Source organism: Cicer arietinum, chromosome 3 (assembly GCF_000331145.2).
Source record: "Cicer arietinum cultivar CDC Frontier isolate Library 1 chromosome 3, Cicar.CDCFrontier_v2.0, whole genome shotgun sequence".
Taxonomy (NCBI): Eukaryota; Viridiplantae; Streptophyta; class Magnoliopsida; order Fabales; family Fabaceae; genus Cicer; species Cicer arietinum.
This window is the reverse complement of record NC_021162.2, coordinates 69241541-69256296: the sequence shown is the minus strand read 5'-3', so window position 1 is coordinate 69256296 and position 14756 is coordinate 69241541. Positions and strand designations below refer to the sequence as shown.

Genomic DNA, 14756 nt, shown 5'->3' with positions numbered 1-14756 from the left:
TCCTAATCTTTGTGGCTTATCTTTCTTGGGTATCAACACAATGAATGACTTGTAATTTCCTCCTCCTTTCACAAATTTTCCCCGTTAACATGAAATTCCAAAATGTATTTGATGAAATCTGTCTTTATGTCTTCCAAATACTACTTGAAGAAACCAACTGAAATATCATCGAACTCTTGAGACTATGTCAGTCCAACATTGCGCATCTAATTTCCTCTTCGGAGAACAATGCAATTAGTGATGTATTAGCATCGTCTAAATGTTTCAATTCCTTCTTTGCATCTTTCATTCTCCTACTTCAACTTTTTTCAATGTTTTTTATATCAATATCAATATTTAAGACAATGTTTTTTTTTTTTTTTTTGCATGAAAAGATAGAATTACTTAAGCACATGATGTGCAATATGTAGGACAATATGTTTAACTAATTAACTTGCCATTCTCAACAACTCTAAATGGACTACCGACATCTATTTAGATTATAGGTAGGATAGATCCTTAATTTTCAAAAAAATGTATTGTAGTTAGGGCTGTTCATGGTTAGTTTTAAAAAAAAAAAAAACAAACCATATTATTTTAAAATTAATATATGAATTTAGATTTATAATCAAATCTATTATTTGGTTTAAAATCGGTTATAAAACTAATTGTAAAATTTGGTTATGGTTAAATAATCGATTTATAATTAAGCAACCGATTTTGAAAATTTTAATTTTAAAATCGGTTAAAATTTGATTATTTTTTAAAAAATCATTTATTCATAGTTTAAAAATCGGTTATTTAAAAAAATCAATTTTTTCGATAAATTTTTTTAAAAAAATTCTCACCAAACTTTTCGAGAAAAATTTTGATTTAAAATTCTTTTGAGAAAAAAAGTTTTATTTTTTTTTTCTGATATTTTTTTGAAAAAAAATAAAATTTTAAATTTTTTTTTTTAAATAAAATGTCAAAATTAACAAAATATTGATAGTGGATAAAAACCAAATCCAAATATAAAACATAAGTGGTTATCCAACTAGTTTATAAATAAACCGAATTATAACCATATAATTTTAATCGGATATTTAAAATGAATTTGAAATCGATTTTAAATTAAGACTTCATAACTGAATTTTTTGCACAGTCGTAATTGTAGTTAGACAATACTAATTAATAATTAAACACCCGAAGCATGCATGCAAGAGATCATCCAATTTGATGAGTGATGCTTTTAGTTCAAAATTAAGTTTTCAACGGGAATCTTCCGTCTATTCATGCATTTTATAATTGGCATACATATTGGATTAGACGTCTAATTTGATCTTTTCTTACATTGGACAATTATTGAATGGCGATAATTAGGTTGTTTTTGAAAAATTGTGGATAATTTACTTAATATTTAATACAAATTAATTCTATAAGTAAATTTGCAATATGATAAAATATAATATTTACTCTAGTTACAAATTTACTACATATATGTTAATTTTATTGAATGGGATAAATTATTCACTCTTTTTAAAAGTAATTTAGAAAAATATGTAATTTGCATTTAATAAAATGCATGCTTATATGGACAACATGGATTGGAAGTTGAAAATGACATGCGATCCAACACTGCATTATCGTACTTTTTGGAGATCACACAAATCTAAACTATTACATTAATAATTCTTTGGTAACTGAGAAAATATTTTATTGAAAGACAGGCACAAGAGGGGCCAAAAGACAAACGGTCTCAATACAACGATTTAATTTTGTTAATTAAAACTAGTAAGAATTATGGGAATTTGCACGGGTTTAATTTTTCAATTCGAGAAGTATATAAATAATAATAGAAGTATGTTTTTTCGTTTACGTGTTTTGTTCAAATATTAAAATAAATTATAAATGCATATTGTTAACGACGTAAAATTAATATAATCAAAATAATATAGTAACGTTGAAATTTATACAATTAAATTCTTATACAATAAAGATAAATATTAACAAAAGATATTACAAAAGTTGTATGTCATATATACAAGTCATTTTAATAATAAATATTTGTTCATCATATAATTATATTTATCGGTAAAATATATTTGATTATTTTTTAATTTGTATATTATTGACAAATGATAGTTTTGTATTATTTTATATTTAGTGTCTTTTTTAATATTTATCAGTAACAAACATTTGTTCTATATTTTATTAGTGATAAATATTTGTTATGTGTTTTTGATTTATTTATTGGTTATAAATATTTATCTTGAGTTGTTTTTAATGTTTAGTGGCAAATGTTTTTATGGTGTTTTTTTATATGTTTACTAGTGAAAAATACGTGTCCCGTATTTTATTGATATTTATCAATGATCGATATTCATTACATGTTTTTTTTTTATTTTTTTTTAATTTTTATTAGTGATAAATATGTATTTTGTATTTTTTATGTATCAATAATATATATTAGTAACAAATATGTGTGCTATATGTTTTTATATAATTAACTGATTGGTGACAAATATTTATCTCATGTTTGAATTGTCCGCTCCAATTGTTTATTTAACAACTCATTTTTCTCTAAAACATTATGAAGAAAGTAAAGTGTAAAAAAAATATAGTTATTGTATTATAGTTATTCTCAATTTTAGAGAAATATATATATATATATATATATATATATATATATATATATATATATATATATATATATATTAAAAAATGTATATATTTCAATTTATTCTTTAATGACAAATATTTGTCCAGGAAAAGTATAAATATAATTATAATTAGTAATAGTATATTATAGTGATTTTCACTTTTTTAGAATATATACAAAAAATACTTGATTAAACTAATTTATTAGAGAAAAACATATCCTATGTATAAACTTCTTGCTTCAACAACTTCTTTAATTGTTTATTTTCAAGAAAAACAACATAAAAAAATTGAAGTGCGAAAAAATTATAATTTATATATTATAATTATTCTTGTTTTTAATTTTGTGATATTAGAAAATATTAATTTTATTAAAAATTATAGTGGTAAACATTTGCATCGTTGGATTAGATTTTGTAATAAATTATAATTAATATATTATGATTTATATGCATTATACTAAAAAATAGTAAATTTTTCTCATTGAAAAAAAAGGTGGAGACGTAGAAAGATTGAAGGGTTGGTTAGAGTAAGTAATGAAGAGACTTAAGAGAGAAAATAGTTAAGATATTGACAAAGATATATGATTAGAAAGAAGTCTTTGTATTAAAAAAAGAATCTTTAAAATGTCTATGTGTCATTAATTTAATGATGGGTATAACTAATAATATCTAATGTATTAGATTTAATTCAAGATATACCAAATGAACACATGATTTATGAAATTTTATAATCAGATAATCTAATTTGCTAGACTATGAAGTTCTTGGATGCAGAGAATCCAAATTGGAAGAAAGGGGCATGAGTTAAAAAGGAGACATAAAGAGCTTGCGAGACATTGGTTTGTCTCTCCTTTATAATATGCTTTTCGTTTTCTATAGGTAGAAATTTTGATTAGTCAATGAAACCCATAGTCATTTGGTTCTGGAATTATTTCAACGCATTTTTACTGTGTGTTAGTTATTTGTCGGCAAACTTATTGACACGGTGCCACTATAGGCTAGATAAAAATAGATTCTTCAAATTTTATCGTATTTAACTTTTTCATTTAATCTCATTATTTTTTTTAGGATAAGAAGACAGTGTCTCTGTTTAAATTAAAAAACATTTAAAGTTTGATAAATACTTAAAAATGAATTTATTTACATTCATTTTTCTCTAATAACATTAATGGAGGTAGAATTCGAATGTTACGATCAAAGAAATTGATGGCATGCGACACGCCTTCACCGTATTCGTAGCTATCTTTCAGTTGATACTCACTACAGAAAATGAAAGGGGCAGAAATTAATAATTGAGACTATGACATTGACATTGATCCATAATTGACATGAGTGAAAATTAAGATGACTTATTAAAAAAATATTTGGGGACGAAATAATTGGTTTAGAAAAGTAAACAAACTAAATATTTCTATAAGACATTGAAAATCATCGATAGTTATATCAATCAAACAAATTAAATCTTACAAGACATAGAAATTAGAAACCATCCATAGTAATATCAATCAAACAGATGTTAATTAATTAGATTTGTCCACCACTAATTGACTTTGAACTTGATTAGAAGAACAAGATTTCAGCACTGCTATTCACATTGAATTGGCAATGAACTTCCTCAGTTTGCAACTCAATTTTTTCTGGGAAATAATTAATCAAGTATATATATTTTGAAGTGTTCAACTCGCTACCTTTTTTATTGCAACTCTGTGCCCTGTTAAAAAATATATCAGTCCAAAGTGCAACACAGCAGAACCTAATATGTTACATTCTTTGTTTCTTCAATAAAAAAAGTTAAAATTGTAACTTGTAACAGTATTCTGTTTCTTGGTTGTTAAATTTGTTTCATTAATATACATTTCTTTTATAAGAGACAATTGCTAATGCACATTACCAGATGCAGTTTTCTTCCTATTCACGTAGGGGTGGAAAAAATAATTAAAATTAAATAATAAAATATTAACAACAACAACTAAAAAGCCAATGTACTTGTTTTTTGAAGAGCCCATCCCCATCCCATAATGATTCTCGAAAAACAAGAACAAAACTCAACCGCTCCGTCAAGACAACAAATTACAGTCATACTCAACTCAACTCGCCGGAAAACGCACACTGAGTTACTCGTCGACCGCCAGAAACTCAACTCGTCCGTCTAGGTTATCTTTTCTTTTTTTTTTTCTTTCTTAATATAGTTTTCGTATTTTTCTTCCCCTTTCTTGTATCACGCGCGATAATGCGATTTACGGCGGTGATAGCCGCCTCATCAAAACACACCACAAAATTGCGTCGCAGCAGATCAGTGCTCCATTTCGCAAATTTATTATTTTTTAGTACAATGTGTTAAGCAAGTGCAAACTGATTTTCTTTTTAATTCTTCTATCACTTCATTAACTATCCTTCATTTAAATCTACTCAGTAATTCTCATAGAAATTTTTTTGAATTTAATAAATATATATTTGGGAGCATATTAGTGTGTGAACTATTTGATGAATTCTGTATACTATGTTATATGTTGTATCACATTATTTCATTTTGTGTTCATAGTATATGTTAGTGCCAATATTATTATTTATTTATATAATGTTTTCTTGGCTTTTGCATGCAGCAATGATGGAAGCAAACTATGAAAGTAATAGCTCCAAAATCAAGAAGATGGAACATGTTTCAGTTCCACCTGGTTTTGCATCCCTGACGTCTTTTTATTTGAAAAGGGATGAAAAGGTTAACAAAACGGATAAGTCTACAAACATCGTCCCAAATGAGATTTATACACATCGGCCGTGGATATTGCTGGACCAGAGCAGCAACCACAAGCCTCAGGAATCTCACAATGACCATCTTCCAATGGTTAAGTTGGTAATTTGCAAAAAAAATTCTTAGATCCCAGAAATGTTGAGTTTGAAATGAGATGCATTAGCAAAAGTATGGAAATATGAATAAATTGTAATGATCTTGACCATTTGAAAAATCAGTGTCGCATTTGTTGATTAATTGATTGATTAATGATAATGATTTTCAGCAATGACTGAGACACCTTAACAATTGATATGTCCTCCGGCGATGGGAAAACTAAAAACAATTCAAATGGAATTTTTATGATTGTATCTTCTTTTTCAAAATTTGCATTGCTATTAGGACCTGATTTACATACAAATAGTGTATTAATAATCTGCATATGTGCTTGTGTGATGTGTCTGGTGATTTGGCATTGGGTTGCAGGACTACTTGGATATTTTTTCAAGGATTAGGTGTGAATTAGGCAACATCTAATTACTGCTACTGGTAGAATACACACTCACATATATAATTACAATTATGATTTACAATATGATTAAGTAACTCGTGGCAAATTTGTATGATTTCGTGGAGTATATGTCCAGTTATGTTTGACAGCATTTAAGTTAGTTTTATTATCAACTTTCTTAGTGTTGTGAGGTGACAGCTCAGCTGTAACAGGCTAACAGCTGCAATGACTCTGTTCAAACATACTCAATTATGTGTTAGAACTTAGAAGTTGGTTAGGAACAGTTAAAGATAACTGCATTCATGCTACAATGTAAATCTAAGAAATCTGTTCAGTGTTAATCAAGATTAAGAATCCAAATGCAGAGAGCACTAATTATTTCTCTGTAGTCATCTACTTTCCTACATTTTCTGTCAGATTCTTTATTTTTCTTAGAACCTTAAAATGCTATTACTAAATGACTGGTTTGTTTTATGTATGAAGACAGAATTCCTTGTATGGGTTTAAACTTCGTTTTTATTCTTCCAGAATCCCCATACAAATTCTTCTCTTCCAAAAGGGACCGTATTTGGATGTCCAAACTGCAGTAATTGTATTAAGGTAGACACGCCTTTCACCTTAACTTTCCATATTGACATTGTTATAGAGATGACTACTTGTCCTATATATATATAGTTTTTTGTTCGCTTGTTTAATTATCAAAGTATTGAGACAGGTATTAGCGAGGTGGCATCCTGAGGATGTAAGAAGGGAAGATCTAGGAGAAGCTCCAATTTTTCATCCAACCGAAGAGGTACCTACCAGTTTTACGTAATAGTATGTGTTCACTTTTGTGTTTTCATATTGATTTATGTCACCAAATATGGATTGTGGATTCATATGCTTGTTGAGTTTATAAAATACAATACATTATAAAGCCAATTAAATAACATAGATTTATATGGTTGCTTACTGCATGAAGGAATTCAAAGACACGCTTAAATATATCGCTAGCATACGTTCCAGAGCAGAACCTTATGGAATTTGCCGTATCATCCCTCCTACTAGCTGGAAACCGCCAAGTATTCTTGAAGGAAAAAATGTATGGGAAAACTCTGAATTTGTTGCTCAAATTCAGCGAATTGATGGGCACCAAGTTCAGCCTGCACCAGAAAATACAGCTATCTCTTATGATACTATAGAAACCAAGAGAAGAAAAGGGATGAAAGTAGCCATGGACTCTCATCTTGGTAATAGAAGCACTTGCACCCCTAATCAAGAGAATGTTCAAGAATGCGACTATGAACCTAAACCTGGTCCTAAATTCAGTCTCAAAACATTTAAGAAATTGGCAGATGAATTCAAGTTCCAGTACTTCAACTACAAGGATAAGAATAAGATTATGGGTTCTGATATAAATTCAGCTATACGCCAACAGCACTGGGAGCCATCTGTTGAGAATATTGAGGGTGAATACGGACGGATTGTTCAAAATCCAACTGAAGAAATCAAGGTATATAGATGAAATTTAATTTAAACATGTAATGCCTTCTATATCTTAAGTCCTGATAAGCTGTGCAAATATTAATTATGTAATTCTGCCACATTGTTCTAGGTTTTCTGTGGTAACACTTTGGAGGCTGGAGATTTTAGCAGTGGATTTCCAATTCCAACAGTTTCTGATCCTCCAGAGGCAAACACTTACCCTGAATATGTGAAATCTGGATGGAACTTAAATAATATGCTTTCAGTCCCAGGCTCTCTTCTTTCTTTTGAAAGCCCTGAAGCTGCACATAAATTTTCCCCTAGGGTACATGTGGGAATGTGCTTTTCTCCACTCAAATGGGTAATGCCATTGATTTATTGCATTATACTTGCATGTTCATAACCTTTGTTTTTTTCCTAAATTTTTCTGGTGAAAACTTTTGGATACCGTTCAAAATGTAACTAATGAATCTCCTATTTACTATCCTTTATAATCATTTGACAAAACAGAAAGTTGAAGAGCACCGATTATACTCATTATGTTACATGCATTTGGGTGAACCCAAAGTATGGTATAGTGTCCCAGGAAGATTTGCTGTTAACTTCGAAACAGTTTGGAAGAAGTATATCCGAGATATGTATGCAGAACATCCTGATATGCATGATAATATGGTAAGAATATGATTGCTTCTTGTATTGAAGAATTGTTTTTCGTTGAAAAGTAACAGTGGTGTATGCTGAACACCCTTTAATTTCTCATATTTTTCAATGTGAATCTGTGCATGTTATTTGACAAATATCACATCATTGGTTAGATGGATTCTGACTCTATCGGACTACTCATTTACTAATTTCACTCATTTAGTCAATATGTCTCAACTATTACCATTTGTAGAAAGTGGTTCTCCATCATGCATGTTGTATCATTTTATATTATTAGTGAATTTGGATTTTAAAAGTTCCATAGTCATACAAACTGCTTTGTATTTAAGATTTTTCTTAATATCTTTTGTATGTAGCTGATTCCCAAATTTGAAGGAATGATTATTATATGTTCTTTTGTTTTATCAACTGAAATTTAATTGGTCAATGGGCACTCAGAAAAGGAAGCATAGGTTTAACTCATTGGAATTTTGTTTGTCGTTGCTGAAGCATATTTAGCTCAGCCTGATTTACAGTATTACGCGAAAGATGCCAATGTCAACGTGTTAAGGTTTTTTTAGAACACACAAGAGAAAAACAATTTATTTGATATATGAAATATGATTCTTAGTATGAGTATTTGGTACAGGTTATGCAGTTATCCTGCTCAGTATTGAAGGAGGAGAGTATACCAGTATATCGTTGCGTTCAGCATCCTCGTGAATTTGTTCTTGTCTTCCCTGGAGCATATCACTCAGGTTTTGATTGTGGTTTCAACTGTTCTGAAGCAACAAGTTTTGCTCCTCTTGAGTGGCTGCCTCATGGACAGAATGTTGTAGAGCTACATTGTGAACAGAAGAGGAAGACATCAATTTCATATGATAAGCTGTTGCTGGGAGCAGCAAGGGAAGCTGTGAGGGCCCGATGGGAAACTGATATATGTATGAAGAGCACGCCAGACAATTTAACTTGTAAAGATGCCTATCAAAGAAGTGGGATCTTAACAAAAGTTTTGAGTGTAAGTCCATCAGCTCTAAATCCTAGATTTGATAAGATTGTTTATTAGCTGACCTCAAATCATGTTAGTCGTTAACAAATATTCTATGATTCATATTTGGAAATGAAAATGAAGAAATAGTGGCACATATATTTTGTTTCTTAATAATAAAAGATAGTTCTGAAAGACTTCTCTCCCTCTTTCGTTTTCATTTGTGTTTGGATCTGCCTGCATAGTTTGCTTCTTTCATGTTGGATACCATATGCAAACTAATTATATTTGTTTTCTTTGTGTAGTCTCGCATCATGAGTGAAAATTTGAAAAGGAAATTTATTTCCACTTCTTTGAAATCACAAAAGATGGATGAAAATTTTGATGTCAATTGTAAAAGGGAGTGTAGCATTTGTCTGCGTGATTTATTCCTGTCTGCTGTTGGTTGTTCGTGTTCAGATGACAAGTTTGCATGTATTGATCATGCAAAGCAGCTTTGTTCTTGCTCTTGGACAGAAAAAATTCTCCTCTGCCGTTATGAAATCAGTGAATTGGATGTTCTTCATCAAGCTTTGGATGGAAAACTAAGTGCAGTCTATAAATGGGCCAAAGAGCATCTTGGTTTAACCGTGCGCTCAGTTGCCTCCAAGAGATCAAAACAAACCCCAGAAAAATTAATTGATTCACAAGACTTGATGAAAGAACCTATATTGCAGCCAGTGCGGGATGGATACTACAAGTGGAAACAGAGTAAGCCACAGGCTACATCAAATACTTCGGAAGGGAAACAAAATGAAACAGCCTTCCAAGTTAAGTGGAGTTCTAGTAGCATTCACAGTAGTTCTTATGGCATTCATTCAAAAAAGAACACAGCTTCACTTCATTCAGCAATTTCAAATGAGATCAAAGCTAAAGAGAAAATGGCGGGGCACCATTCTGCTGCAATAAACATTGGTGAAGGAAGTAATTCTGCTGAGATCAAACCTAATAGCAAGGCAATTGGGGATTTCACAATTTCAAAGAAAGTAGGTGACCCAAAAGTTTCTGATGTTTCAACTCCAAGCTCGCGTTTCTTGTCTTTTCTACAGGAAAATGTTTTGTTTGAAATTTCATCTGATAGTACAAGCTCATCTACTTCTTCAGAATCCGATGACGCTTGAAAAGCTGATCCAGAAAGGAAGCATTTACTTGGTAGAGAGAGTCTTCTCTAGGTTTATGTGTAGGATAATCAATTTTCATGCATAGAGCAGCACCGGTTGTTTGGATGAAACATTCATCAAGAATTCTAGAAGATTTTGTATTGCAGTGTATAATCAGTCATAAAGATTGGCAGGTAAATTAACACCATTTAGTAATTCAAAAGAACCAACACGTCTGTCAGAAGTAATCAGAGTCATTGGTTCACATTGTACTCGGAGTTGTTAGTTGTTGTTGTATTATCTTCCTCTCCCTCTCCTCTAATGCTCCTACATTTTGGTGTATATGCTTGTTTGCCGCAGGACACACAGGAAGATGCTTTCTTCATTAAAATGTGGTGATACAGTAACTTTAAATTGCTAAAATAAATATCAGAATATGCTCTCCTTTCTTGTAACAAATTATACGTTATTTGGATTTGAAGTAACGTACTGAATTTGAAGGCGGTACAAGTCCTTAGAGTCAGGGTGTGTTGTGTGTTTTCATGATTTATAAGAAAATAACCTATTTGTTATTCTACATATTATAAATAAAATGCGAAGGCCAAAGAAAGAATTATGGATATGCAGCGAAGCGACACTCGAGAGTTTTTTAAGGTTGCCATTGCTCATCCTACTTTTCATACTTCGAAATTGAACTTTATTTGTTGTTTTTTTTACTTCGAAATTTAATTCGTAAAGATTTTCAAATAGACATGGATTAAAACTCACCAGTTGTATAATTGTTCACACTTAATTCAATATTTGTATAAATTTAATTTATATATGTATCAAATTACATTTCCGCCTATAGAGATTTGATGAGTTATTTTACAAGCTATCATAACAATTAACAAGTGGTATTAAAATGTGATCTGATTTATGGATGGGTAAAAAAATTATATCAGTGCATAACTAATCTCTTCATTATATTTAGTCTCGTACAATGCCAGCATAAAAAATCATTTAACCAACATCAACCATCCATATATGCGTTTGAAATAATTGAAAACGTGTAATTCAAGTAATACTAATATACAGTGATAAATTGATAATATACAAAAATCTTCAGCTACAGCAATATCTTATTTCACGAGTACAACAAAAATAGACACACGGATACTAGTACAGAGCTAGACCCACAAGATGAGTAGGTCCGACATGCTAAATGTTCATTCATCCTCTGATTTTGCCTTCCCAACCCAAATACCCGGAAACTAAAATTTGGTAAAAAGTTGAAAAAATTGGGGGAATGGATGAGCATTCACCGTCCATCATAGCATCAAATAATTTGCATCCTTTGGGACCAAAAATGAGATGAAAAAATATCCTACTGAAATGCTTGGGTGATTGAGTTACAGAACACCATAGTCCTATTGAATTGGGGGCGGATTCAAATGCTAATAGCTAGAAAGAATGATTCAATGAACGAATAGCGAAACAGGCTCTAAGATTATTCAGACATAATCACAACCCAGCTGAAACCAAACCATGCAGCGTGACAATTCCAATCAAGACATTTTCATCATCTATCACAGGTAAAAACTGGACTGGTGATGGAGGTGATTCCATCTTCTTCATGGCATCCACTGCCATAGCATCTGGACCAATAGTTCTTGGATTCCTGACATTTCAAAAAAGGTTGGACATCAATATATTATTGCATCCATATGTTTGTATCCATAGACCTGTCGTGCACCAAGCATCACATATGCAAATTTATTTGGCTAAAATTGACTGAGTGAAGTGATTTATATTTTAGATATTTTTAACTCAGCAAGTTCATTCCCAAAAACTTCTATTTTTATTAAAATCATGTGTTAAGTTTTAACAGAGCCAAAATCAATTATAATACTCAAACACACACAAATCTTTCATACAGTTCCAATGTCTGCATCCGCAAACAAAACAAACGACCTACTTTATATTCCTATTAACTTCCAAAATTAGAGGGTGCAAAAACTAAAGACTAAGCTTGAGTCTGAGCAATTATGACAAGAAAATTATGAAGTTTTCCAAGTAAAAAAATGAATAAGCTACAGAATATCTGTCAAAAAACAAAACTAAAGAACAAGCTTTTGAGTTTGAACAATTTGAAAAGCAAATGGGGATAAAAGAGATTCACAGGAAATGGTTAATGATTATGCAGATGCCGGTTGTTACCTGTTGCACATTTTTCCCACAGTCAGTTTGAAAATGGCATCTCCACTAGCTTTGAGAGTACGACGCAGATCACCGTCGGTAAATGTCCCAATCAAACGGTGATCACTATCTATAACAAGCAAGCATCCGCATCCTTTACTCGTCAGCTCCACAAGCTGATCCATAATCAAATCCGATTCGCTGCAGATTGGAAGCTCCTCTTCCTTCTTCATCACATCTCTTACCTACACACAAACACAATCACAACCAATTACATCTCCTTTGCAAATCATTTTCGCCGAAAGCCTAATTGATCCAGTAATTCACTGATAAAAAAGGTTCTAAATCGCAATCCAGGGCTGCAATTTTAGAGATCTTTAACAGTTTAACTACACTGTTATCGCAGTTATCTCCTTGAAAATTGTTTTCACTAAAACCAAATTGATCCGATTAATTCACTGATTAAAAAGGTTCTAATTCTAAGTCGCAATCCAGATCAATAAAATTGGAGATCTCAAACAAACATTACAATTTTTCACGATATCGATGATAATTAAGTAACCGCGATTTATAACCTTCTTGCCAACAGGAAATGCAGATTCTGTTATTTCAATCTATTCATAAAGCAGAAAACTCGTACGAAAGAGAAACGCGGACCTTAAAGATGAGACTCTTGCCGATTTTTCCGGCAGGATGATTAGCGGCGTACTCTTCCTTCGTGAGATTTCGTGCGGCCATGAGCGCGATTGCCACGGTGTCACCGAAAACCATTTGAATAGCAGTGGAAGTAACCGGCGCAAGGTTGAAAGGACAAAGCTCTCTCTCCAACGGCAAATGCACGTTCATATCGCACACCGTCGAAAGTGCGCTCGCTTCGACGGATGTGACAGCGATGAGACGCGCGCCTTTCGCCCTAGCGCATGGAACAAGACGAAGGAGCTCTTCGGTGGCGCCGGATTTGCTGAGGAGAACGAGAACATCGCGATCGCTGAGGATTCCGATGTCACCGTGTAGGGCGTCGACGGGAGAGAGGAAAGCGGAACGGATACCGAGGGAAACGAGAGTCTGGGAGATCTTGTGAGCGACGAAGCCGGATTTACCGATTCCAGTAAAAAAGACGGTGCCGGAGGCGTCGAGAAGAGTACGTGTGAAAGCTAGGGTTTGGGAGTGGTCGATACGGTCGAAGAAGAAGTTGAGATGGTTTTGTTGGGATTTGAATAGATTGGCGAGGGTTCTTTCGTCAATGAGGCCGTTAATACCTTGTTTGGGAGAAAGGTCGTTTGGAAACGCTGGTAGAGAACCCATTTGGGGAGAAACAAACAAGTAGTAAGAAAAAAGGGTAGCGTTGTTCTGAGATTCGAAGAAGAAAGAAAGAAATAAATTATGGACAGTGATTGATGAATATCATTAGCATTGCATTAATGGAGAAAAGATGGAATTCCGTTAATTTGCGCGGTAACGAAGGAACCTGGTGTCGGTGCCGCTGTTAAATTAAAGTGCACTCGTGTGGACCACCATGAAAGTTAAATATATTTGTAACACAGCATGATTATTCTTGAAAGGTCACAACAAAATCACACCAAAAATAATTTTTTTATTTTTTAAGTTTAAATTAATTTTTACTTAAATCTTTTAAATTTATTTTGTCCTGATTCAATTTTTTAAGTTATATTTATTTATATTATTGATTTTTTAAATATATAAAATTATATATATAATATCTTAAATTTGAAATATTTTTTGAATTATTATCATAAAATATTAATATATAATTAAAATATCGTAACAAATTATTTAAACTATTTTACATATGAAAGTAACTAAATATATTAATCATTTAAATAGACATTTATTATCTTGTTTTTTTATATTATAGTGTGTTTATATTATTGTAGAAAAAATCAAGAAATATATATTATTTATAAGATTTGATAAATATTTTCTGAAACATTATAATGAATGACATATTGTGGCAGCATTTATTAGAGTGTTAAATGATAAAAAAACTTTTAATTAAATCAATTATTGTTTAAATTGAGATAAAAAATTAACGATACAAATATAATATAATTTAAATGATTAAATTAGAATAAAATAAAACTTTGATGACTACATGTGTATTTTTGCTCAAAAACAAATATAAATCTCTTAGATTGTGTTTGGATGAAGAAACTTTTAGGGAATGTAATTTTTTTTAAAGAATTCAAATTCTCTAATGCAAATTATCTTATACAGAGAACTTTCAAAATGAAAGATGTCATGAACTATTTTTTCAAAGATAAATTTAGATAAATTTCAAATGTCACTATCATATATAAATCATGAAATAGTCACTATAATATTTTTGAATTTATAATTTTAATCTTATATATTTCAAAATTTTCATATTAGTACCTATTTTTTATTTTTACGAATTGCTCTCTAAAAATTTTCAAATTTGTAAATTGATTCCTTAAAATTTCCAAAATAGTGCCTTAATTTT

The 14756-nt window shown here is 31.1% G+C and overlaps 2 protein-coding genes across 3 annotated transcripts; one reads left to right on the top strand and one right to left on the bottom strand.

Moving 5' to 3' along the window:
- The first annotated feature begins 4508 nt into the window (after positions 1–4508).
- On the top strand, positions 4509–10555 carry LOC101490786 (putative lysine-specific demethylase JMJ16). 2 transcript variants are annotated; one of them, XM_004493729.4, is made up of 9 exons: positions 4509–4764; positions 5225–5475; positions 6392–6463; positions 6579–6656; positions 6825–7355; positions 7458–7688; positions 7838–7999; positions 8619–8987; positions 9263–10555. In XM_004493729.4, exons 2-9 carry the CDS (start codon positions 5227–5229, stop codon positions 10115–10117), a joined length of 2547 nt encoding a protein of 848 aa, XP_004493786.1. In that variant the 5' UTR covers positions 4509–4764; positions 5225–5226; the 3' UTR covers positions 10118–10555. The 2 variants fall into 2 exon arrangements, with proteins under 2 accessions (XP_004493786.1, XP_004493785.1); XM_004493728.4 differs by having other exon boundaries at positions 4511–4774.
- Positions 10556–11151: 596 nt separating this feature from the next.
- Positions 11152–13762, bottom strand: LOC101490463 (probable arabinose 5-phosphate isomerase). Its single transcript, XM_004493727.4, has 3 exons — positions 12932–13762; positions 12296–12519; positions 11152–11756 (listed from the first exon to the last, which is right to left on the bottom strand). The coding sequence occupies exons 1-3, from the start codon at positions 13577–13579 to the stop codon at positions 11600–11602; spliced, it is 1029 nt and encodes a 342-aa protein (XP_004493784.1). The 5' UTR covers positions 13580–13762; the 3' UTR covers positions 11152–11599.
- Positions 13763–14756: the final 994 nt, after the last annotated feature.

Bases quoted from the DNA above. Each gene is read 5' to 3' on its own strand.
- LOC101490786 (XM_004493729.4), top strand. From the start codon at position 5,227: ATGATGGAAGCAAACTATGAAAGTAATAGCTCCAAAATCAAGAAGATG. The intron at 6,464-6,578 runs GTAGACACGCCT...GTATTGAGACAG, and splicing joins ACTGCAGTAATTGTATTAAG to GTATTAGCGAGGTGGCATCC. The intron at 8,000-8,618 runs GTAAGAATATGA...TATTTGGTACAG, and splicing joins CTGATATGCATGATAATATG to GTTATGCAGTTATCCTGCTC.
- LOC101490463 (XM_004493727.4), bottom strand. From the start codon at position 13,579: ATGGGTTCTCTACCAGCGTTTCCAAACGACCTTTCTCCCAAACAAGGT. The intron at 12,520-12,931 runs GTCCGCGTTTCT...GTTTGTGTGTAG, and splicing joins GCAAGAGTCTCATCTTTAAG to GTAAGAGATGTGATGAAGAA. The intron at 11,757-12,295 runs GTAACAACCGGC...TTGAAATGTCAG, and splicing joins GTGGGAAAAATGTGCAACAG to GAATCCAAGAACTATTGGTC.